General features: G+C 54.1%; 1 protein-coding gene across 4 annotated transcripts in view; it reads left to right on the top strand.

The window, feature by feature from the left end:
* Window positions 1-24,484, top strand: part of CPO (carboxypeptidase O) — a 593,649-nt gene that overhangs the window by 556,935 nt on the left and 12,230 nt on the right. For all 4 annotated transcript variants that reach the window (XM_077275735.1, XM_077275733.1, XM_077275734.1 and 1 more), the window contains 2 exons: window positions 2,287-2,398; window positions 22,329-22,430. In XM_077275735.1, coding sequence (XP_077131850.1) covers window positions 2,287-2,398; window positions 22,329-22,430 — 214 coding nt within the window. The remainder of the gene's footprint in view (window positions 1-2,286; window positions 2,399-22,328; window positions 22,431-24,484) is intronic.

The following is a 24,484-nucleotide window of genomic DNA, read 5'->3' on the forward strand; positions in this document are numbered from 1 at the left end:
ATGTCAGAGTGATCAGCTTAACAGCAATTACTGTACTTGCAAAGTCAATATTTGCCCAGAAAATGAACTTTAACCCCCAAAACACATTTCAACATCATTGCAGTCCTGCCTTAAAAGGAGCAGCTAACATCGTTTTAGTGATTGATCCATTAACACAGGTGTGGGTGTTGATGAGGACAGGGCTGGCGATCAATCAGTCATGATTAAGTAAGAATGACATCACTGGACACTTTAAAAGGAGGCTGGTGCTTGGTATCATTGTTTCTCTTCAGTTAACCATGGTTAATCTCTAAAGAAACATGTGCAGCCATCATTGCACTGCACAAAAATGGCCTAACAGGGAAGAGTATCGCAGCTACAAAGATTGCACCTCAGTCAACAATCTATCGCATCATCAAGAACTTCAAGGAGAGAACTTCCATTGTTATCAAAAAGGCTCCAGGGCGCCCAAGAAAGACCAGCAAGCGCCAGGACCGTATCTTAAAACTGTTTCAGCTGCGGGATCGGACTACCAGCAGTGCCGAGCTTGCTCAGGAATGGCAGCAGGCTGGTGTGAGTGCTTCTGCACGCACTGTGAGGCGGAGACTCTTTGAGCAAGGCCTGGTTTCAAGGAGGGCAGCAAAGAAGCCACTTCTCTCCAGAAAAACATCAGGGACCAACTGATATTCTGCAAAAGGTACAGGGAGTGGACGGCTGAGGACTGGGGCAAAGTCATTTTCTCTGATGAATCCCCTTTTCGATTGTTTGGGACATCTGGAAAACAGCTTATTCGGAGAAGAAGAGGTGAGCGCTACAACCAGTCTTGTCTCATGCCAACTGTAAAGCATCCTGAAACCATTCATGTGTGGGGTTGCTTCTCAGCCAAGGGAATCGGCTCACTCACAGTCTTGCCTAAAAACACAGCCATGAATGGTACCAGAATGTCCTCCAAGAGCAACTTCTCCCAACCGTCCAAGAGCAGTTTGGAGCCCAACAATGCCTTTTCCAGCATGATGGAGCACCTTGCCATAAAGCAAAGGTAATAACTAAATGGCTCATGGAACAAAACATAGAGATTTTGGGTCCATGGCCTGGAAACTCCCCAGATCTTAATCCCATTGAGAACTTGTGGTCAATCATCAAGAGACGGGTGGACAAACAAAAACCAACAAATTCAGGCAAAATACAAGCATTGATTATGCAAGAATGGACTGCTATCAGTCAGGATTTGGTCCTGAAGTTGATTGAGAGCATGCCAGGGAGAATTGCAGAGGTCTTGAAGAAGGGTCAACACTGCAAATATTGACTTGCTGCATTAACTCATTCTAACTGTCAATATAACCTATTGGTACTCATAATATGATTGCAATTATATTTCTGTATGTGATATAAACATCAGACAAACACTAATAAAAACCAGAGGGCAGCAGATCATGTGAAAATATAATTTTGGTGTCATTCTCAAAAATTTTGGCCATGACTGTATATTGCGCAGCCCACGTTGTATATTGCGCAGCCCACGTATATAGCAATGGGGGCATGATATCCCTGTTAAAAAAAAAAGAATTAAAATTAAAAATAGTTATATACTCACCTTCCGTTGGCGCCTGGATCCAGGAAGCGGTTACCGACGCTTGAGATCCACCAAAGCTCCGCCAAGCCGCTCGCGCCGGCCGCCATCTTCCGTTCCGAGGATGCATTGCGAAATTACCCAGCTGACTTAGCGGTCTCGCGAAACCGCTAAGTCTTCTGGGTAATTTCGCAATGCATCGCTGGGAATGGAAGATGGCGGCCGGCGCGAGCGGGTCGGCGTACTACGGAGGGTGAGTATAGCAGGTTTTTTGTTTTTTTATTATTTTCAACATTACATTTTTTTACTATTGATGCCGCATAGGCTGCATCAATAGTAAAAAATTGGGGACACATAGGGTTAATAGCAGCGGTTACGGAGTGTGTTACCCGCGGCATAATGCGGTCCGTTACCGCCGGCATTAACCCTGTGTGACCAGTGACCAGAGGGGAGTATGCGGGCGCCGGGCACTGAGTGCGAGGAGTAAGGACCGGCCATTTTCTTCCGGACTGTGCGCGTCGCTGATTGGTCGTGGCTATGGTCGTGGGCGTTTTGCCACGACCAATCAGCGACTTGGATTCCATGACAGACAGAGGCCGCGACCAATGAATATCCGTGACAGAAAGACAGAAGGACAGACAGAAAGGAAGTACCCCTTAGACAATTATATAGTAGATTGTGCGCATATGAACTAATCAGACATATAAATAATAAGTGATCCTCCTTTTATTTTACAGAATTTTGGTTGACAATTTATCGCAGCTAACGGGCAGCCCAAAGGAAACAAGAATAAGACAGCAACGATCCACATCAGATTATGACTACACCAAATATCATCCAATGGAAGAAGTAAGATAGCCTTTACTAAATGGTTATACCATGCTCATAATAACCAACTGAAGCAAGAGCAACTTAGTTATGTTCAAAGAAGAAATACAGTAATTTACATTTTTAATAGGTGAATATTTATTACAAACTAGATGGCAGCCCGATTCTAAAGAATCGGGAGTCTAGAATCCATATATACTTTATTTATTCAAATGTAAGAATAATACAATTAATAAATAATAGTAAGAAAGAACAAAAAATGGCTGCACTCACCAGCTCTTGACAATTCTTGACAGTACGGCACATTTCTGATTGGTCGCTCGCGGCAGGCGGCAACCAATCAGAAAAGTGCCGCGCACCACGAAGGCATATATCTTTGTCCACCCTGAGCGGGTGTAGGACGCTGGTGACGTCACTTATCTCCGGACATTATCTCCGGACAAAGCCACGGAAGTTGGCACAAATTGCCGGAAGTAGTATTCTAGGCAATTATATATTAGATTTTAATGTTATCAGTGTTTACCTTTGAACGTTTATATTGTATTGTCCTGTCACCAGCCATGTGTACGATTATCGGCCGAAAGCCTCTCTGGAACCAATAATCACCCCATGTAAAGGTATCTTTATAAGTTAAAGATTCAGAATACTATGACTTTTATCATATCCTGAACAGTCAAGTTTTTTATGAACCGTTAAGGTTTTCTGGTTGAAGTAAAAAAAACTCTGAGTGTTTACAGTTTGAAACCATAAAATGTTGAAAAATTATGTCATTCTTGAGTATATCACTCAATGGTGCTCATAAACGTGTCAAATTTGATCTATAATATACTTTAATATACGTTACTTTAATCTTTAATATACTTAAGAACAGGGCCCCAGACATCACACAGGGGGTCTGAAACACCGCACAGTGGTCCAAAATATCGCTGTGCTCTGCCTGGGGCCCCATATGCTGCCTGGGGCCCCTGTGCTCTGCCTGGGGCCCCATATGCTGCCTGGGGCCCCTGTGCTCTGCCTGGGGCCCCTGTGCTCTGCCTGGGGCCCCATGTTCTGCCTGGGGCCCCTGTGCTCTGCCTGGGGCCACTGTGCTCTGCCTGGGGCCCCATATGCTGCCTGGGGCCCCTGTGCTCTGCCTGGGGCCCCATATGCTGCCTGGGGCCCCTGTGCTCTGCCTGGGGCCCCATAGGCTGCCTGGGGCCCCTGTGCTCTACCTGGGACCACTGTGCTCTGCCTGGGGCCCCATATGCTGCCTGGGGCCCCTGTGCTCTGCCTGGGGCCCCTGTGCTCTGCCTGGGGCCCCATGTTCTTCCTGGGGCCACTGTGCTCTGCCTGGGGCCCCATAGGCTGCCTGGGGCCCCTGTGCTCTGCCTGGGACCACTGTGCTCTGCCTGGGGCCCCATATGCTGCCTGGGGCCCCTGTGCTCTGCCTGGGGCCACTGTGCTCTGCCTGGGGCCCCTGTGCTCTGCCTGGGGCCCCATATGCTGCCTGGGGCCCCTGTGCTCTGCCTGGGGCCCCTGTGCTCTGCCTGGGGCCCCATGTTCTGCCTGGGGCCCCTGTGCTCTGCCTGGGGCCACTGTGCTCTGCCTGGGGCCCCATGTTCTGCCTGGGGCCACTGTGCTCTGCCTGGGGCCACTGTGCTCTGCCTGGGGCCCCATGTTCTGCCTGGGGCCACTGTGCTCTGCCTGGGGCCCTATAAGCTGCCTGGGGCCCCTGTGCTCTGCCTGGGACCACTGTGCTCTGCCTGGGGCCCCATATGCTGCCTGGGGCCCCTGTGCTCTGCCTGGGGCCACTGTGCTCTGCCTGGGGCCCCATATGCTGCCTGGGGCCACTGTGCTCTGCCTGGGGCCCCATATGCTGCCTGGGGCCCCTGTGCTCTGCCTGGGGCCCCATATGCTGCCTGGGGCCCCTGTGCTCTGCCTGGGGCCCCTGTGCTCTGCCTGGGGCCCCATGTTCTGCCTGGGGCCCCTGTTCTCTGCCTGGGGCCACTGTGCTCTGCCTGGGGCCCCATATGCTGCCTGGGGCCCCTGTGCTCTGCCTGGGGCCCCATATGCTGCCTGGGGCCCCTGTGCTCTGCCTGGGGCCCCTGTGCTCTGCCTGGGGCCCCATATGCTGCCTGGGGCCCCTGTGCTCTGCCTGGGGCCCCTGTGCTCTGCCTGGGGCCCCATGTTCTGCCTGGGGCCCCTGTGCTGTGCCTGGGGCCACTGTGCTCTGCCTGGGGCCCCATATGCTGCCTGGGGCCCCTGTGCTCTGCCTGGGGCCCCATATGCTGCCTGGGGCCCCTGTGCTCTGCCTGGGGCCACTGTGCTCTGCCTGGGGCCCCATAGGCTGCCTGGGGCCCCTGTGCTCTGCCTGGGACCACTGTGCTCTGCCTGGGGCCCCATATGCTGCCTGGGGCCCCTGTGCTCTGCCTGGGGCCACTGTGCTCTGCCTGGGGCCCCATATGCTGCCTGGGGCCCCTGTGCTCTGCCTGGGTGTAGGACACTGGTGACGTCACTTATCTCCGGACATTAGCTCCGGACATTAGCTCCGGACATTAGCTCCGGACAAAGCCACGGAAGTTGGCACAAATTGCAGGAAGTAGTATTCTAGGCAATTATATATTAGATGGGCATTTCCTGAAGAAAATACATGGTGCTTGAACAGCGCTACCAGCTTTACAGCAGCACTTTTCACACACGGGACTGGCCTGGGGGGCGCGCTTACTTTTGCACCCGGGGCCGGGGGCGCGCTTACTTTTGCACCCGGGGGCGCACTTACTTTTGCACCCGGAGGCGCACTTACTTTTGCACCCGGGGGCGCACTTACTTTTCCACCCGGGGGCGCACTTACTTTTGCACCCGGGGGCGCACTTACTTTTGCACACGGGGGCGCACTTACTTTTGCACCCGGGGGCGCACTTACTTTTGGACCCGGGGGCGCACTTACTTTTGCACCTGGGGGCACACTTACTTTTGGGGCCGCACTTACTTTTGGTGGGCGGGGCTCCTCGGCCTCCGATTTGGTTGGTGGGGCCCCTCGTCCTCCGATTTGGTGGGTGGGGATCCTCGGCCTCCGATTTGGTGGGCGGGGACCGGCCTCCGATTTGGTGGGCGGGGACCCTCGGCCTCCGATTTGGTGGGCGGGGACCCTCGACCTCCGATTTGGTGGGCGGTGACCCTCGGCCTCCGCTTTGGTGGGCGGGGCCCCTCGGCCTCCGATTTGGTGGGCGGGGTCCCTCTGCCTCCGATTTGGTGGGCGGGGACCCACGGCCTCCGCTTTGGTTGGCGGGGCCCCACAGCCTCCGATTTGGTGGGCGGGGTCCCTCTGCCTCCGCTTTGGTGGGCGGGGCCGCTCGGCCTTTGATTTGGTGGGCGGGGCTCCTCGGCCTCCGATTTGGTTGGTGGGGCCCCTCGGCCTCCGATTTGGTGGGCGGGGCCCCTTATCCTCTGATTTGGTGGGCGGGGACCCTCGGCCTCTGATTTGGTGGGCGGGGACCCTCGGCCTCTGATTTGGTGGGCGGGGACCCTCGGCCTCCGATTTGGTGGGCGGGGCCCCTCGACCTCCGATTTGGTTGGCGGGGCCCCTCGGCCTCCGATTTGGTGGGCAGGAACCCTCGGCCTCCGATTTGGTGGGCGGGGCCCCTCGGCCTCCGATTTGGTTGGTGGGGCCCCTCGGCCTCCGATTTGGTGGGTGGGGACCCTCGGCCTCCGATTTGGTGGGCGGGGCCCCTCGGCCTCCGATGTGGTGGGCGGGGACCCTCGGCCTCCGATTTGGTGGGCGGGGACCCTCGGCCTCCGATTTGGTGGGCGGGGCCCCTCGGCCTTCGATTTGTTGGGCGGGGCTCCTCGGCCTCCGATTTGGTTGGCGGGGCCCCTCTCCTCCGATTTGGTTGGCGGGGCCCCTTATCCTCCGATTTGGTGGGCGGGGACTCGGCCTCCGATTTGGTGGGCGGGGACCCTCGGCCTCCGATTTGGTGGGCGGGGCCCCTCGGCCTCCGATTTGGTTGGCGGGGCCCCTCGGCCTCCGATTTGGTGGGCGGGGACCCTCGGCCTCCGATTTGGTGGGCGGGGCCCCTCGGCCTCCGATTTGGTGAGCGGGGCCCCTCGGCCTCCGATTTGGTTGGCGGGGCCCCTCGGCCTCCGATTTGGTGGGCAGGGACCCTCGGCCTCCGATTTGGTGGGCGGGGCCCCTCGGCCTCCGATTTGGTTGGTGGGGCCCCTCGGCCTCCGATTTGGTGGGCGGGGACCCTCGGCCTCCAATTTGGTGGGCGGGGACCCTCGGCCTCCGATTTGGTGGGCGGGGACCCTCGGCCTCTGATTTGGTGGGCGGGAACCCTCGGCCTCCGATTTGATGGGTGGGGACCCTCGGCCTCCGATTTGGTGGGCGGGGCCCCTCGGCCTCCGATGTGGTGGGCGGGGCCCCTCGGCCTCCGATGTGGTGTGCGGGGCCGGGCCCCTCGGCCTCCGCTTTGGTGGGCGGGGCCGCTCGGCCTTCTATTTGGTGGGCGGGGCCCCTCGGCCTCCGATTTGGTTGGCGGGGCCCCTCGGCCTCCGATTTGTTTTGCGGGGCCCCTCGGCCTCCGCTTTGGTGGGCGGGGCCGCTCGGCCTTCGATTTGTTGGGCGGGGCTCCTCGGCCTCCGATTTGGTTGGCGGGGCCCCTCTCCTCCGATTTGGTTGGCGGGGCCCCTTATCCTCCGATTTGGTGGGCGGGGACTCTCGGCCTCCGATTTGGTGGGCGGGGCCCCTCGGCCTCCGATTTGGTGGGCGGGGCCCCTCGGCCTCCGATTTGGTTGGCGGGGCCCCTCGGCCTCCGATTTGGTGGGCGGGGACCCTCGGCCTCCGATTTGGTGGGCGGGGACCCTCGGCCTCCGATTTGGTGGGCGGGGCCCCTCGGCCTCCGATTTGGTTGGTGGGGCCCCTCGGCCTCCGATTTGGTGGGCAGGGACCCTCGGCCTCCGATTTGGTGGGCGGTGCCCCTCGGCCTCCGATTTGGTTGGTGGGCCCCTCGGCCTCCGATTTGGTGGGCGGGGACCCTCGGCCTCCAATTTGGTGGGCGGGGACCCTCGGCTTCCGATTTGGTGGGCGGGGACCCTCGGCCTCCGATTTGGTGGGCGGGAACCCTCGGCCTCCGATTTGATGGGTGGGGACCCTCGGCCTCCAATTTGGTGGGCGGGGCCCCTCGGCCTCCGATGTGGTGGGCGGGGCCCCTCGGCCTCCGATGTGGTGGGCGGGGCCAGGCCCCTCGGCCTCCGCTTTGGTGGGCGGGGCCGCTCGGCCTTCGATTTGGTGGACGGGGCCCCTCGGCCTCCGATTTGGTGGGTGGGGACTCTCGGCCTGCGATTTGGTGGGCGGGGACCCTCGGCCTCCGATTTGGTGGGCAGGGACCCTCGGCCTCCGATTTGGTGGTCGGGGACCCTCGGCCTCCGCTTTGGTGGGCGTGGCCCCTCGGCCTCCGATTTGGTGGGCGGGGTCCCTCTGCCTCCGATTTGGTGTGCGGGGACCCTCGGCCTCCGCTTTGGTGGGCGGGGCCCCTCGGCCTTCGATTTGGTGGGCGGGGCCCCTCGGCCTACGATTTGGTTGGTGTGGACCCTCGGCCTCCGATTTGGTGGGCGGGGACCCTCGGCCTCCGATTTGGTGGGTGGGGACCCTCGGCCTCCGATTTGGTGGGCGGGGACCCTCGGCCTCCGATTTGGTGGGCGGGGCCCATCAGCCTCCGATGTGGTGGGCGGGGCCCCTCAGCCTCCGATTTGGTGGGCGGGGACCCCCGGCCTCCGATTTGGTGGGCGGGGCCCCTCGGCCTCCGATTTGGTGGGCGGGGACCCTCGGCCTCCGATTTGGTGGGCGGGGACCCTCGGCCTCCGATTTGGTAGGCGGGGCCCCTCGGCCTCCGATTTGGTGGGCGGGGACCCTCGGCCTCCGATTTGGTGGGCGGGGACCCTCGGCCTCCGATTTGGTTGGCAGGGACCCTCGGCCTCCGATTTGGTGGGCGGGGACCCTCGGCCTCCGATTTGGTGGGCGGGGCCCCTCGGCCTCCGATTTGGTGGGCGGGGCCCCTCGGCCTCCGATGTGGTGGTCGGGGCCCCTCGGCCTCCGCTTTGGTGGGCGGGGCCGCTCGGCCTTCGATTTGTTGGGCGGGTCTCCTCGGCCTCCAATTTGGTTGGCGGGGCCCCTCGGCCTCTGATTTGGTTGGCGGGGCCCCTTATCCTCCGATTTGGTGGGCGGGGACTCTCAGCCTCCGATTTGGTGGGCGGGGACCCTCGGCCTCCGATTTGGTGGGCGGGGACCCTCGGCCTTCGATTTGGTGGGCGGGGCCCCTCGGCCTCCGATTTGGTTGGTGGAGCCCCTCGGCCTCCGATTTGGTGGGCGGGGACCCTCGGCCTCCGATTTGGTGGGCGGGGACCCTCGGCCTCCAATTTGGTGGGCGGGGACCCTCGGCCTCCGAATTGGTGGGCGGGGACCCTCGGCCTCCGATTTGGTGGGCGGGGCCCCTCGGCCTCCGATTTGGTGGGCGGGGCCCCTCGGCCTCCGATGTGGTGGGCGGGGCCCCTCGGCCTCCGCTTTGGTGGGCGGGGCCAGGCCCCTCGGCCTCCGCTTTGGTGGGCGGGGCCGCTCGGCCTTCGATTTGGTGGGCGGGGCTCCTCGGCCTCTGATTTGGTTGGCGAAGCCCCTCGGCCTCCGATTTGGTTGGCGGGGCCCCTCGGCCTCCGATTTGGTGGGTCGTCGGGGACTCTCGGCCTCCGATTTGGTGGGCGGGGACCCTCGGCCTCCGATTTGGTGGACGGGGACCCTCGGCCTCCGATTTGGTGGGCGGGGACCCTCGGCCTCCGATTTGGTGGGCAGGGACCCTCGGCCTCCGATTTGGTGGTCGGGGACCCTCGGCCTCCGATTTGGTTGGTGGGGCCCCTCGGCCTCCAATTTGGTGGGCGGGGACCCTCGGCCTCCGATTTGGTGGGCGGGGACCCTCGGCCTCCGATTTGGTGGGCGGGGACCCTCGGCCTCCGCTTTGGTGGGTGGGGCCCGTCAGCCTCCGATTTGGTGGGCGGGGCCCCTCGGCCTCCGATTTGGATGGTGTGGACCCTCGGCCTCCGATTTGGTGGGCGGGGACCCTGGGCCTCCGATTTGGTGGGCGGAGACCCTCGGCCTCCGATTTGATGGGCGGGGCCCCTCGGCCTCCGATGTGGTGGGCGGGGCCCCTCGGCTTCCGATTTGGAGGGCGGGGACCCCCGGCCTCCGATTTGGTGGGCGGGGCCCCTCGGCCTCCGATTTGGTGGGCGGGGACCCTTGGCCTCCGATTTGGTGGGCGGGGACCCTCGGCCTCCGATTTGGTGGGCGGGGACCCTCAGCCTCCGATTTGGTGGGCGGGGACCCTCGGCCTCCGATTTGGTGGGCGGGGACCCTCGGCCTCCGATTTGGTGGGCGGGGACCCTCGGCCTCCGATTTGGTGGGCGGGGACCCTCGGCCTCCGATTTGGTGGGCGGGGCCCCTCGGCCTCCGATGTGGTGGTCGGGGCCTCTCGGCCTCCGCTTTGGTGGGCGGGGCCGGGCCCCTCGGCCTCCGCTTTGGTGGGCGGGGCCGCTCGGCCTTCGATTTGTTGGGCGGGGCTCCTCGGCCTCCGATTTGGTTGGCGGGGCCCCTCGGCCTCCGATTTGGTTGGCGGGGCCGCTTATCCTCCGATTTGGTGGGCGGGGACTCTCGGCCTCCGATTTGGTGGGCGGAGACCCTCGGCCTCCGATTTGGTGGGCGGGGCCCCTCGGCCTCCGATTTGGTGGGCGGGGCCCTCGGCCTCCGATTTGGTTGCTGGAGCCCCTCAGCCTCCGATTTGGTGGGCGGGGACCCTCGGCCTCCGATTTGGTGGGCGGGGACCCTCGGCCTCCAATTTGGTGGGCGGGGACCCTCGGCCTCCGAATTGGTGGGCGGGGACCCTCGGCCTCCGATTTGGTGGGCGGGGCCCCTCGGCCTCCGATGTGGTGGGCGGGGCCCCTCGGCCTCCGCTTTGGTGGGCGGGGCCAGGCCCCTCGGCCTCCGCTTTGGTGGGCGGGGCCGCTCGGACTTCGATTTGGTGGGCGGGGCTCCTCGGCCTCCGATTTGGTTGGCGAAGCCCCTCGGCCTCCGATTTGGTTGGCGGGGCCCCTCGGCCTCCGATTTGGTGGGTCGGCGGGGACTCTCGGCCTCCGATTTGGTGGGCGGGGACCCTCGACCTCCGATTTGGTGGGCGGGGACCCTCGGCCTCCGATTTGGTGGGCGGGGATCCTCGGCCTCCGATTTGGTGGGCAGGGACCCTCGGCCTCCGATTTGGTGGTCGGGGACCCTCGGCCTCCGCTTTGGTGGGCGGGGCCCCTCGGCCTCCGATTTGGTGGGCGGGGTCCCTCTGCCTCCGATTTGGTGTGCAGGGACCCTCGGCCTCCGCTTTCGTGGGCGGGGCCCCTCGACCTTCGATTTGGTGGGCGGGGATCCTCGGCCTCCGATTTGGTTGGTGGGGCCCCTCGGCCTCCAATTTGGTGGGCGGGGACCCTCGGCCTCCGATTTGGTGGGCGGGGACCCTCCGCCTCCGATTTGGTGGGCGGGGACCCTCGGCCTCCGCTTTGGTGGGTGGGGCCCGTCGGCCTCCGATTTGGTGGGCGGGGCCCCTCGGCCTCCGATTTGGATGGTGTGGACCCTCGGCCTCTGATTTGGTGGGCGGGGACCCTCGGCCTCCGATTTGGTGGGCAGGGACCCTCGGCCTCCGATTTGATGGGCGGGGCCCCTCGGCCTCCGATGTGGTGGGCGGGGCCCCTCGGCCTCCGATTTGGAGGGCGGGGACCCCCGGCCTCCGATTTGGTGGGCGGGGCCCCTCGGCCTCCGATTTGGTGGGCGGGGACCCTCGGCCTCCGATTTGGTGGGCGGGGACCCTCGGCCTCCGATTTGATGGGAGGGGCCACTCGGCCTCCGATGTGGTGGGCGGGGCCCCTCGGCCTCCGATTTGGAGGGTGGGGACCCCCGGCCTCCGATTTGGTGGGCGGGGCCCCTCGGCCTCCGATTTGGTGGGCGGGGACCCTCGGCCTCCGATTTGGTGGGCGGGGACCCTCGGCCTCCGATTTGGTAGGCGGGGCCCCTCGGCCTCTGATTTGGTGGGCGGGGACCCTCGGCCTCCGATTTGGTGGGCGGGGACCCTCGGCCTCCGATTTGGTGGGCGGGGACCCTCGGCCTCTGATGTGGTGGGCGGGGACCCTCGGCCTCCGATGTGGTGGGCGGGGCCCCTCGGCCTCCGCTTTGGTGGGCGGGGCCGGGCCCCTCGGCCTCCGCTTTGGTGGGCGGGGACCCTCGGCCTTCGATTTGGTGGGCGGGGCTCCTCGGCCTCCGATTTGGTTGGCGGGACCCCTCGGCCTCCGATTTGGTTGGCGGGGCCCCTCGGCCTCCGATTTGGTGTGTGCTCTGCCTGGGGCCACTGTGCTCTGCCTGGGGCCCCATATGCTGCCTGGGGCCCCTGTGCTCTGCCTGGGGTCCCTGTGCTCTGCCTGGGGCCCCATGTTCTGCCTGGGGCCCCTGTGCTCTGCCTGGGGCCACTGTGCTCTGCCTGGGGCCCCATGTTCTGCCTGGGGCCACTGTGCTCTGCCTGGGGCCCCATAAGCTGCCTGGGGCCCCTGTGCTCTGCCTGGGACCACTGTGCTCTGCCTGGGGCCCCATATGCTGCCTGGGGCCCCTGTGCTCTGCCTGGTGCCACTGTGCTCTGCCTGGGGCCCCATATGCTGCCTGGGGCCACTGTGCTCTGCCTGGGGCCCCATATGCTGCCTGGGGCCCCTGTGCTCTGCCTGGGGCCCCATATGCTGCCTGGGGCCCCTGTGCTCTGCCTGGGGCCCCATGTTCTGCCTGGGGCCCCTGTGCTCTGCCTGGGGCCACTGTGCTCTCCCTGGGGCCCCATATGCTGCCTGGGGCCCCTGTGCTCTGCCTGGGGCCCCATATGCTGCCTGGGGCCCCTGTGCTCTGCCTGGGGCCCCTGTGCTCTGCCTTGGCCCCCATATGCTGCCTGGGGCCCCTGTGCTCTGCCTGGGACCCCTGTGCTCTGCCTGGGGCCCCATGTTCTGCCTGGGGCCCCTGTGCTCTGCCTGGGGCCACTGTGCTCTGCCTGGGGCCCCATATGCTGCCTGGGGCCCCTGTGCTCTGCCTGGGGCCCCATATGCTGCCTGGGGCCCCTGTGCTCTGCCTGGGGCCACTGTGCTCTGCCTGGGGCCCCATAGGCTGCCTGGGGCCCCTGTGCTCTGCCTGGGACCACTGTGCTCTGCCTGGGGCCCCATATGCTGCCTGGGGCCCCTGTGCTCTGCCTGGGGCCACTGTGCTCTGCCTGGGGCCCCATATGCTGCCTGGGGCCCCTGTGCTCTGCCTGGGTGTAGGACACTGGTGACGTCACTTAGCTCCGGACATTAGCTCCGGACATTAGCTCCGGACAAAGCCACGGAAGTTGGCACAAATTGCAGGAAGTAGTATTCTAGGCAATTATATATTAGATTGAATACAATAGGTAATCTTTGCTGCCGTGAATTAACCCCTTCCTGATGACGATAGTCTTTTGTTTTTTTATAACATACATAGTAACATAGTCAGCAAGGCCGAAAAAAGACATTTGTCCATCCAGTTCAGCCTATATTACGTCAGAATTAGTGTTGAGCATTCCGATACTGCAAGTATCGGGTATCGGCCGATATTTGCTGTATCGGAATTCCGATACCGAGATCCGATACTTTTGTGGTATCGGGTATCGGGTATCGCAACAACATTAATGTAATAATGTGTAAAAGAGAGAATTAAAATAAAAAATATTGCTATACTCACCTCTCCGACGCAGCCTGGACCTCAGCGAGGGAACCGGCAGCGTTGTTTGTTTAAAATTCGCGCGTTTACTTGGTTACGTGAAGTCCCGGCTTGTGATTGGTCACGGCGGCCATGTTGCCGGGACGCGGACCAATTACAGCAAGCCGTGACGAAATTACGTCACGGCTTGCTGTGATTGGTCCGCGTCCCGGCAACATGGCCGCCGTGACCAATCACAAGCCGGGACGTCACTGGAGGCTGGACACGCGCGCATTTTAAAATGTGCGCGTGTCCAGCCTCCCGTGACATCACGGCTTGTGATTGGTTGACCGCGGCGCAACCAATCACAAGCCGGGAGGAAGGAAAAGCGCGCATTTTAAAATGCGCGCGTGTCCAGCCTCCCGTGACGTCACGGCTTGTGATTGGTCACGGCGGCCATGTTGCCGGGACGCGGACCAATCACAGCAAGCTGTGATGAAATTTCGTCACGGCTTGCTGTGATTGGTCCGCGTCCCGGCAACATGGCCGCCGTGACCAATCACAAGCCGGGACTTCACGTAACCAAGTAAACGCGCGAATTTTAAACAAACAACGCTGCCGGTTCCCTCACTGAGGTCCAGGCTGCGTCGGAGAGGTGAGTATAGCAATATTTTTTATTTTAATTCTTTATTTTACACATTTATATGGATCCCAGGGCCTGAAGGAGAGTTTCCTCTCCTTCAGACCCTGGGAACCATCAGGAATACCGTCCGATACTTGGGTCCCATTGACTTGTATTGGTATCGGGTATCGGTATCGGATTGGATCCGATACTTTGCCGGTATCGGCCGATACTTTCCGATACCGATACTTTCAAGTATCGGACGGTATCGCTCAACACTAGTCAGAATAAATCCCCAGATCTACTTCCTTCTAAAGAACATAATAATTGTAAGATACAATATTGTTGCGCTCCAGGAAGACATCCAGGCCTCTCTTGAACCCCTCGACTGAGTTTGCCATCACCACCTCCTCAGGCAAGGAATTCCAGATTCTCACTGACCTAACAGTAAAGAATCCTCTTCTATGTTGGTAGAAAATCATTCCCTCCTCCAGATGCAGAGAATGCCCCCTTGTGACCGTCACCTTCCTTGATATAAACAGATCCTCGGAGGGATATTTGTATTGTCCCCTTATATACTTAAACATGGTTATTAGATTGCCCCTCAGTTGTCTTTTTTCTAGACTAAATAAGCCTACTTTTTTAAATCTCTCTGGGTATTGTAGTTCCCACATCCCCTTTATAAATTTTGTTGCCCTCCTTTGTACATGCTCTAGTTCCATCATATCCTTCCTGAGCACCGGTGCCCAAAACTGTACACAGTACTCCATGTGCGGTCTAACCAGGGATTTGTACAGAGGCAGTATAATGCTCTCATCATGTGCATCCAGATCTCTTTTAATACATCCCAATGATCCTGTTTGCCTTGGCAGCTGCTGCCTGGCACTGGCTGCTGCAGGTAAGTTTATCAATAACTAGGATCCCCAAGTCCTTCTCCCTGTCAGGTTTACCCAGTGGTTTCCCATTCAGTATGTAATGGTGACATTGATTCCTTCTTCCCATATGTATAACCTTACATTTATCATTGTTAAACTGCATCTGCCACCTCTCGGCCCAAGTTTCCAACTTATCCAGATCCATCTGTAGCACAATACTATCTTCTCTTGTATTGACTGCTTTACATAGTTTTGCATCATCTCCAAATATCGATATTTTACTGTGTAAACCTTCTATAAGATCATTAATAAATATGTTGAATAGAATAGGTCCCAACACCGACCCATGCGATACCCCACTTGACACAGCGACCCAGTTAGAGACTATACCATTTATAACCATCCTCTGCTTTCTATCACTAAGCCAGTTACTTACCCATTTACACACATTTTCCCCCAGACCAAGCATTCTCATTTTGTGTACCAACCTCTTGTGCGGCACGGTATCAAACGCTTTGGAAAAATCGAGATATACCACGTGCAATGACTCACCTTGGTCCAGCCTATAGCTTACCTCTTCATAAAAACTGATTAGATTGGTTTGACATGAGCGATTCCTCATAAACCCATGTTGATACGGAGTTAAACAGTTATTCTCATTGAGATAATCCAGAATAACATCCCACAGAAACCCTTCAAATATTTTACCAACAATAGAGGTTAGACTTACTGGCCTATAATTTCCAGGTTCACTTTTAGAGCCCTTTTTGAATATTGGTACCACATTTGCTATGCGCCAGTGCTGTGGAACAGACCCCGTCGCTATAGAGTCCCTAAATATAAGAAATAATGGTTTGTCTATTACATTACTTAGTTCTCTTAGTACTCGTAGGTGTATGCCATCCGGACCCGGAGATTTATCTATTTTAATCTTGTTTAGCCGGTTTCGCACCTCTTCTTGGGTTAGATTGGTGACATTAATATAGGGGTTTTTTTGCCTCTTGGCATTTCATTTTATTTTTCACCGTGAATACCGTGGAGAAGAAGGTGTTTCATATATTAGCTTTTTCCTCGTCATCTAGAACCATTCTTTCCTCACAATTGTTTAAGGGGCCTACACTTTCACTTATGATTCTTTTACTATTGATATAGTTGAAGAACAGTTTTGGATTAGTTTTACTCTCCTTAGCAATGTGCTTCTCTGTTTCCTTTTTGGCAGCTTTAAATAGTCTTTTAGATAAAGTATTTTTCTTTAGTCACCTTCCATGACAGCATATGAGGTTGTTTCCACACCCTAATGGGGGACAGGAAGCACAAGAGTTTAAAAGTCCCTCCCACCACCTATTCACCAGTGTCTTTCCTGTCCTCCATGGGGCATGGAGAGGTTACGTCATATGCTGTAGGGCCGGTGACTGCAGCGTACCTTCTAATTTTACAAGCCGGGCAGTAATTGTCGTGGGTTCATCCCTCCTCCTCCGTTCTGCTCCCATTGCCAGCTGGCCTCGGGACCTTCCAGGCCCACCTGCGTCCCCACATGGGGGTAAAGCAGGCCAGTGATCCCCGACAGGAGGCCTCCCATAGCTCTCTGGTCTTTCTTCCTCCCTTGCACTCTGTTTGATGTTCCGGAAGTGATGTCATTATGAGAAGCGCGTCACTTCCGGGCCTTGCGTTCCAGTCCCCCCAGACAAAGGGAAAGGGTAAAACTGGAAGATGGAGGTATGTGAAGGGCAAGGGTAAAAACATCCTTGTTCCTCAGCAGCAGCCCCAGCAGGACAAACAATGACTCTGACCCGGTAGGGGGGAGGCTCGCAAATTTTTTTTCCCCTTGGTGGGCCATTTCTAAATCTCAGTGGGTCCTCAATATCATCCAGGAGGGCCTGCTGATAGAGTTTGAGTCCTCTCCTCCTCGGGTTCTGAGGGTCACCTCCCTTCCATCTTCAGGAGCCCAAATAATGCTGATGTCAGGCCTTCAGAATCTTCTAGGATCAAATATTATCTCCCTAGTACCTCCAGAACAACGGGGAACAGGCCACTATTCCAGTCTTTTCTTAGTGAAGAAACCTTCAGAGGAGGCACGCATAATTATAAACCTAAAAAATCTCAATCAGCACATCTTATATTGCAGATTCAAGATGGAATCGGTGAAGTCAGCCATTCCCCTGAAAGGCCCACATTCCTTTATGGTGACCATAGATCTCAAGGATGCCTACTTCCATGTTCCAGTCCATCCACGACACAGGAAGTACCTGAGGTTTGCGGTACAGCAAAATCAGCAGGTGGAGCACTTCCAGTTCAACGTGCCCCCCTTTGGCATCTCTTCGGCGCCGAGAGTTTTTTCCAAAATAATGGCAGAGGGCGTTTCATATATCCAGAAACAAGGAGTCTGCATAGTTCCTTATCTGGACTATTTGCTAATTGTAGGTTCCTCTGCTCAGATTCTCAGGAACAACGTGTCAAAAACTCTCGATATCCTGCGATGGCTGGGGTGGCTGCCCAATCTGAAAAAGTCCCAGCTCCAGCCCTCCAAAATAAGAAAGTTTCTGGGGGTTCTGTTAGAGTCTAGAAAGCAGATGCTGGTTCTTCCAGAAGACCATCGCCTGGCTATAATGACAAAAGTCACAAGTTTCAGAAAACAAAGATCCCCTACTCTTCAGGAAGTCATGTCAGTGCTAGGCTCCATGACATCCTGCATTCAGTCCGTGTCCTGGGCACAGGCCCACTCCTGAGATCTCCCAGCCCAAATCCTCAAGGCGTGGATTGGGAGCCCTAGTTCTCTGAACAAGAGAGTACACACTCCAGGACATGTAAGAGCCTCTCTAGCATTGTGGTTGAGCCCCAGAATCCTTTGCAGGGGTGTGAATTGGTCTCAATCTCCCCTAGCTACAGTGACTTCCGATGCCAGCTGTAATAATTATAGGGGATAACTCAGGAGACTCTTTGTGTGGAACAAGACAACTACAGGACACAATGTTATAAGTGGTAAAGTCTATATTATCACACGGTGATTCAAACAGGTGCAGAGAGAAACTCAAGTCCACAACACTTGGTGTAAATATTAAGCGCAGCTTAGCAGTCTATAGGAAACTTCAGAGGAAAATGCAATCAAGCAGAAATTCTATGAAGCACAGTTATTCTTGAGGATACTTGACACGAATAAATCCTAGTCTTAGTCCAAACACAGATAGATATGCTTATAAGGTAGTTCAAATCATATCTTAGCTCAACCAGGGAGGCATGGTTAATAGTCTCAGGTTTTTGCAGAGCAGAAACAGCTTACATGTCCAGCAAATGCAGATGGAAGTAAACACGAGCAGCAGATGAAGGAGGATTACTGGAAACTGGTGTATGCAGCAGGAACTCAGAGCAGAGAAGCAGGATCACCACACAGGTTCACAGGAGCAGGTATATAGCCAGGGAGTAATCAGAGGTCAGGAGCTGGATGCAAGGCAGAATACTCTAGCACAGACTGAAGGCTGGGGTGGAGTTTTATAGCAGGAAGACACAGTGCACATGAGACCAAAGACGCCATCTTGGAAAAGGGCAGTAATGCACAAAAGGTAAAAAATGTTCAGAGTCCTGACACCAGCAAACGAGGCTGGGGTGCCATAGTGTCTAGCACTCCTATTCAGGGTCTCTGGGATCAGAGAACAAGCAGCAAATCCTCCAACTTCAGGGAACTGAAAGCAGTGGAGGAGGCTCTCCTGGCTACCAGCTATCTAGTGTCCGGATGTCATGTCACAATTTATTCAGACAACATGACTACAGTAGCCCACCTTAAGCATCAGGGGAGCTCAAGGTTCAACAACTTAAGGGGCATTTCCGTTCAAATATTTTGCTGGGCCGAAAAACACCTGTCCATGACAGCAGTTCATCTAAAGGGATCCTCCAATTGTCAGGCGGATTTCCTGAGCCAACAAGACATACAACCAGGGGAGTGGAGCCCGAACAAAAGGGTCTTCAGGATGTTGGTAAACAGATGGGGCCTACCTGAAATCGACTTACTTGCTTCAGGTCAAAACACACAGGTCGAGGCATTTTTTCCCTGAATCCCAGAAACAATGCCAGGGCAGTGGTTGGCCTACGCCTTTCTGCCAATCCCAATGTTGGCAAAGACTCTTTGGAACATCTGGGAGGATCGGGTCCCAACTATTCTGGTGGCCCCAATGTGGCCGAAGAGAAGTTGGTTCAACCTCATTGCCGAGTTGCATATAGACGGCCCAGTTTACCTACCGGTGAAAGCCGACCTTCTTGTTCAAGGACCCCTTCTTCATCCAGAGCCTCAGATATTGAATCTAGCCACCTGGTTACTGAATCCCAGGTGCTGAGAGCGAGAGGGCTTTCAGACTCTGTAATTCCTACCCTACTGTTGTGAACTCTATTTTTGGGCTCCCTCTAGTGGTCACAAGCGGTACTGTGTAGTGTTGTCTTTCTGCAGGTTGGCTGCATCAGCTGGTTCGTTATCCTTGGTTGGTTTCCTATTTAGCTCACCTGGATACTCAGTTCCTTGCCTGCTATCAATGTATTCAGTGCTCTTCAGATTCCTTGTGACTACCTTGCTCCCAGTCTCTCCAAGACAAGCTAAGTTTTTGTTTGTTCATTTTTTGATTATCAGCATTCATCATGTTTCTTGTCCAGCTTGCTAAAATGTGATTTCCTCGCTTGCTGGTTGCTCTAGGGGACTGAGTTTCTCCCCCCACACCGTTAGTTGGTGCGGGGGTTCTTGAAATCTCAGAGTGGATATTTTGTAAGGGTTTTTTACTGACCGCATAGATTCCCTTTTCTGTTTTCTGCTATCTAGTATTAGTGGGCCTCATTTGCTGAATCTGCTTTCACCCCTGTGTATGTGCCTTCCTCTTACCTCACCGTTATTATTTGTTGGGGGCTTCTATATCTTTGGGGATTATTTCTCTGGAGGCAAGAGAGGTCTTTCTTTCTCTCTAGGGGTAGTTAGTTCCTCAGGCTGGCTCGAGACGTCTAGGATTTTTAGGCACGTTCACCGGCTACTTCTAGTGTGTTTGGATAGGTTCAGATTTGCGGTCAGTCCAGTTTGCCACCTCCCTAGAGCTTGTCCTATGTTTGTTACTTAGCTGGAGTAATTTGTGATCCTCAACCACTAAGGATCATAACACCCTACACACACTTGTGCAGTTATGAATGCTATATACAATAAGGTATGGAAGTTTTCATCGTTCTGTCTCCCAAATCTACCTGATCCATTCCGTTCAAATATCCCACAAGTGTTGGACTTCTTACAGAAAGGACTAGATCTTGGCCTTAAACCTAGTACTTTGAAAGTTCAGGTTTCCGCCCTCAGCTCTATGTTCGATCAGGATTTGGCCAACCACCGTTGGATTAAGAGATTCATATCTTCAGCTCTCAGATCACAACCCAGAAGGCGAACTGTTGTCCCTCCTTGGGGCTTAAATATAGTCCTCAAAGGGCTCACACGGCTTCCGTTTGAACCTCTGTCTTCCTGCACTCCTCAATTTCTGGCATCTTCCCCCTACTGATTCAGATTCCATTGTTACATTTTCTACCCCCAACAGTCCCCAATTTCACTTAATAAAAAATATAGTGAAAAAATGCTTACCTGTAGGTAATCATGATGACAAATTACGTCAAATTACCAGGAATGGCAGCAGATATGTAGCAAGGAAAGGTTTTAGTTTAGGTAATGCGCTTTCTTCTAGTGTTCTCAAACAACATTCTACTCCTAAATCCTGGATGTCCACTACTGGTTTTTACAAATGTGCTGGTAATCTTTGCAATGTGTGCGTTTACGCACTTGATAAAACTAAATCTATTAGTTCTTTTTCCGGTTTTTCACAGAAGATTACGTCTTTCATGAATTGTGATACACAATATTTAATTTACTGCATCTGTTATTTGTCGTTGGTTGTACTGCAGAAAGATTAAGAAACACATAGCTGAACATTTAGCCAATATTCAAAACAAAAATGTGTCTTTCTCCGGTGCCTCAAAACACTTTGTGAATATTCACCAAGGAGACGTCACACATTTTGCTTTTTATGCATTTGAAAAGATTTTTAATCCTATTCAGGGTGGAAACAAACAAACTATTGACTTCAAGGGAGGCATTCTGGATTCTAAGGGTACCGTCAAACAGTGCCATTTTCATCGCTACAACGGTACGATTTGTGACGTTCTAGCGATATCGTTACGATATCGCAGTGTCTGACACGCAGCAGCGATCAGGGACCCTGCTGCGAATTGTACGTCGTAGCAGATCGTTTGGAACTTTCTTTCGTCGCTTGATCACCCGCTGTCATCGCTGGATCGTTGTGTGTGACACCGATCCAGCGATGTGTTCGCTTGTAACCAGGGTAAACATCGGGTAACTAAGCGCAGGGCCGCGCTTAGTAACCCGATGTTTACCCTGGTTGCCAGCGTAAACGTAAAAAAAACAAACAGTACATACTTACATTCCGGTGTCTGTCCTCCGGCATCTCAGCTTCTCTGCACTGTGAGCGCCTGCCGGCCGGAAAGCGAGCACAGCGGTGACGTCTGACGTCACCGCTCTGCTTTCCGGCTATGGTGCTTACACAGTGCAGAGAAGCAGAACGCCGGGGGACAGACACCGGAATGTAAGTATGTACTGTTTGTTTTTTTTATGTTTACGCTGGCAACCAGGGTAAACATCGGGTTACTAAGCGCGGCCCTGCGCTTAGTAACCCGATGTTTACCCTGGTTACCCGGGTACTTCGGCATCGCTCCAGCGCCGTGATTGCAAAGTGTGACCGCAGTCTACGACGATGGAGCGATAATCATACGACGCTGCGACGTCACGGATCGTGCCGTCGTAGCGATGAAAATGGCACTGTGTGACGGTACCCTAAAGCTGGACACGAGATATCCGATGGGCATGAACTCAAGAAATGATTTATTTTATATTTGTTGACATGTGTTTTTTTCCCCTTCGCTGATGTGTTTGTATCCACATCTTGTGTGTGCATATGTAATTAATCATTTGTCATCTGTGATTGGTTGTTCATTGATATTTATTCTGACTGTGATTTTAATTGTATATTCTATGACTAAGGATACTGCATGCACCAGAAACGCGTAAGGCTGTTCATGTTTTCAATATGGCTTGCTATACCTGAATAAAGTTTTTTTTTCATTTTTCCATCAGTGGTGTGCCGCTATCCTCTCAATTTACTGTTACATGGTGTTAATCAGGATCAGCTTTTATGATGGCAGCTATGTACTGACTACTATTTAACATCAATGTGTAAATGTGATTTTGCAAATTCTGAACACAACAACATCTTATAAGAGAGTGTTCACACATAAGCAACTACATTATTTTAATTTCGCTACTTTATTTCCCACCCCGCCTTCCCCTCAAAATAATTTCAGTTTGTTTCTCAATGAATTTGTACAGATTATGGGTGAATTTCATGCAGGAAAAAGTCCTGACATGATTAATTTGTGAAAAATGGCCTGCAGTAAAAGCCAATAAAAATCTTGACCCCAACACATTGTAAAATTAAAGATAAAGGAGACAACCCCTTTTAATATAACAAATTTAAGGGAACCACCGATCACACAGAATTCACATTGGGCATGTGCACCAAAGTTGATGGACTTGAGCTATGGAAATGTAACAGATACAAGAAAAAGTTTATAATCAGTGGGAAAAACACATTTTTCCGATACAGGTAACATTTATTGTTTCTTTACTTCCAGATTTATGACTGGATGAATCTAATGACAGAGAAGCACAGTGATCTGTTAACTCAGCACAACTTGGGCTTCACCTACGAGTCCAGGCCGATTCATTATTTAAAGGTTGGTCCTAGTATAAAATCTAACTTCTCTTATCTTCTGTTTTACTAGTTATTAGGATAGAATATATTACTATTGATAAAAATATTGAACTTTTGGTGAACATATGTTTTTGCATCGTCAACCATCAAATTAACTGGTAAACAACTGAAAACAAAAAGTTTGAGCCTGACCTATGAAACTTAGCCTAAGGCTTACCTATGGCACTGAGCCCACTTCATACTAAGCAGATGCTAGCTGTGTTACATACCTGGCATCTGCCCATCACTGCAGCGACTGGATCTTGCCTGTAGTTAGTCACGTAAACGCTGCTGCCCATCTCTATCAGCTGCATTTAAATGATGTAATCACTGGGAAATTATGTGTTACCATGGCAGCCAGGGGCCTGCTGAAGGGCCTCATAACGGTCATCTGGGCCCTCCTGTGAGGATCTTTATAGAGGAACCGCAATATCACTATGAACTGCAATACTGTGATACTGCATGCTATTGTATAAGTGATTGAATGATCACAGGGTCAAGTCCCATACAGGGACAAAAAAATAATTACTCTAAAATGTTTAAAAAATATGTTTATATGTATAAAAAGTGTTGCACCTTCAAAAATAAAGAAATTATTTAAAAAATAAACATATTTGGTATTTTCATGTCTGGAAAAGTCAAATCTATCAAAATATACAAACAAAAAAGACAGCACTTCACTTTCTTAAACATTTAGGTTTATTAACCTTTAGTATTGACCAACAGCACTCTAGTTGTTCAATATTAAAATTAATCATCAAAAATACAAGTTGCCTAATTGTGCACACAGTAATACATTATGATGGGCCCACAGCTTCCAACACACAGTGTGATGCCCCACAGCCCCCTATATATAGTATGATGGGCCCACTGTAGTCCTATACAGGGTATGATGCACCCATAGCTTCACTGTATGCTGGACCCAATAGTCCCCACACTGTATGATGGCTTCCACAGCAGTCTCCACATTGTATGATGGCCCTCACAGTTGTCTCCACACCAGGGCCGGACTGGCCATCTGGCATTTCTGGCAAATGCCAGAAGGGCCTGTCTGGTCATGGGCTGCCTAGTCTGCTATGTTGTTAACAGAATTGGCGTTCTCAAGATACCCATACTGTTAAGAGTTGTGATGAAGCACAAAGTCGCTGACTCCGTCACTTACCACCATAGCCCACAGATATCATTAGAAATATTGGTCTTGTAGAAAATCTTCCTTTCCTCCATCCAGGGTAATATTAGTAATATTTCCCATCTGGTTTATGGGGACGGGGATGGGGACAGCATGGGCCTGTGTGATTTCAAATGCCAGGGCTGAAATTCAGCCCCAGTCCGTACCTGCTCCACACTCACTATATCATGCCCCCCAAAGTAGTCCCCACTATGCATGATTGTACTCATAATAGTCGCCACAATGTGTGATGACCCCACAGTATGATGCCCCAAAGCATATCCCACACAGTTTGATGGTCCTCAAGGTAGCCCAGACACTGTATAATGACCCACTCTTTACAAAGACCCCACAGAGGCCACCACACTGTATGTTGCCTCTATAGTCACCCTACAGTTATTATTAGCATTAAAAAAAATCATATCCGATTCCTCACCTAACTCCAGTTCATGGCATATCTGGTGTTGATGTTGCCATCGTACCAAGGCATGCACAAAACAACGGAGTCTCAAAGCGACCTGCAGCCTACAGAACAAGGTGCAGTGCATGTTGTTAATGTTAAGGTACAACATATGAGATTGTACATTGATACATTTGGTATAAGATTACTTGGGCAGACTACAGAAATGTTTTGGGTAGGTCTTGTATTTATATAGTTTTCTAGTAACGTGTTACAAATGGAAGCAATGAAGCAAAATGTATTCATATCTAAAAATGATAATGCTTACTGCTTCTTTTTTAGTACTATTTTAATGGTGTTAAGGGGTCACCTGGTGAGGTGGATTATCTAAACTGTAAATCAGAGTGAGAAGCACAGCCTGGAGGCAATGATGCTGTGGAGTAGGACTTGCCAAAAGGCATGCAGATCA

This window comes from Ranitomeya variabilis, chromosome 7, assembly GCF_051348905.1.
Source record: "Ranitomeya variabilis isolate aRanVar5 chromosome 7, aRanVar5.hap1, whole genome shotgun sequence".
Taxonomy (NCBI): Eukaryota; Metazoa; Chordata; class Amphibia; order Anura; family Dendrobatidae; genus Ranitomeya; species Ranitomeya variabilis.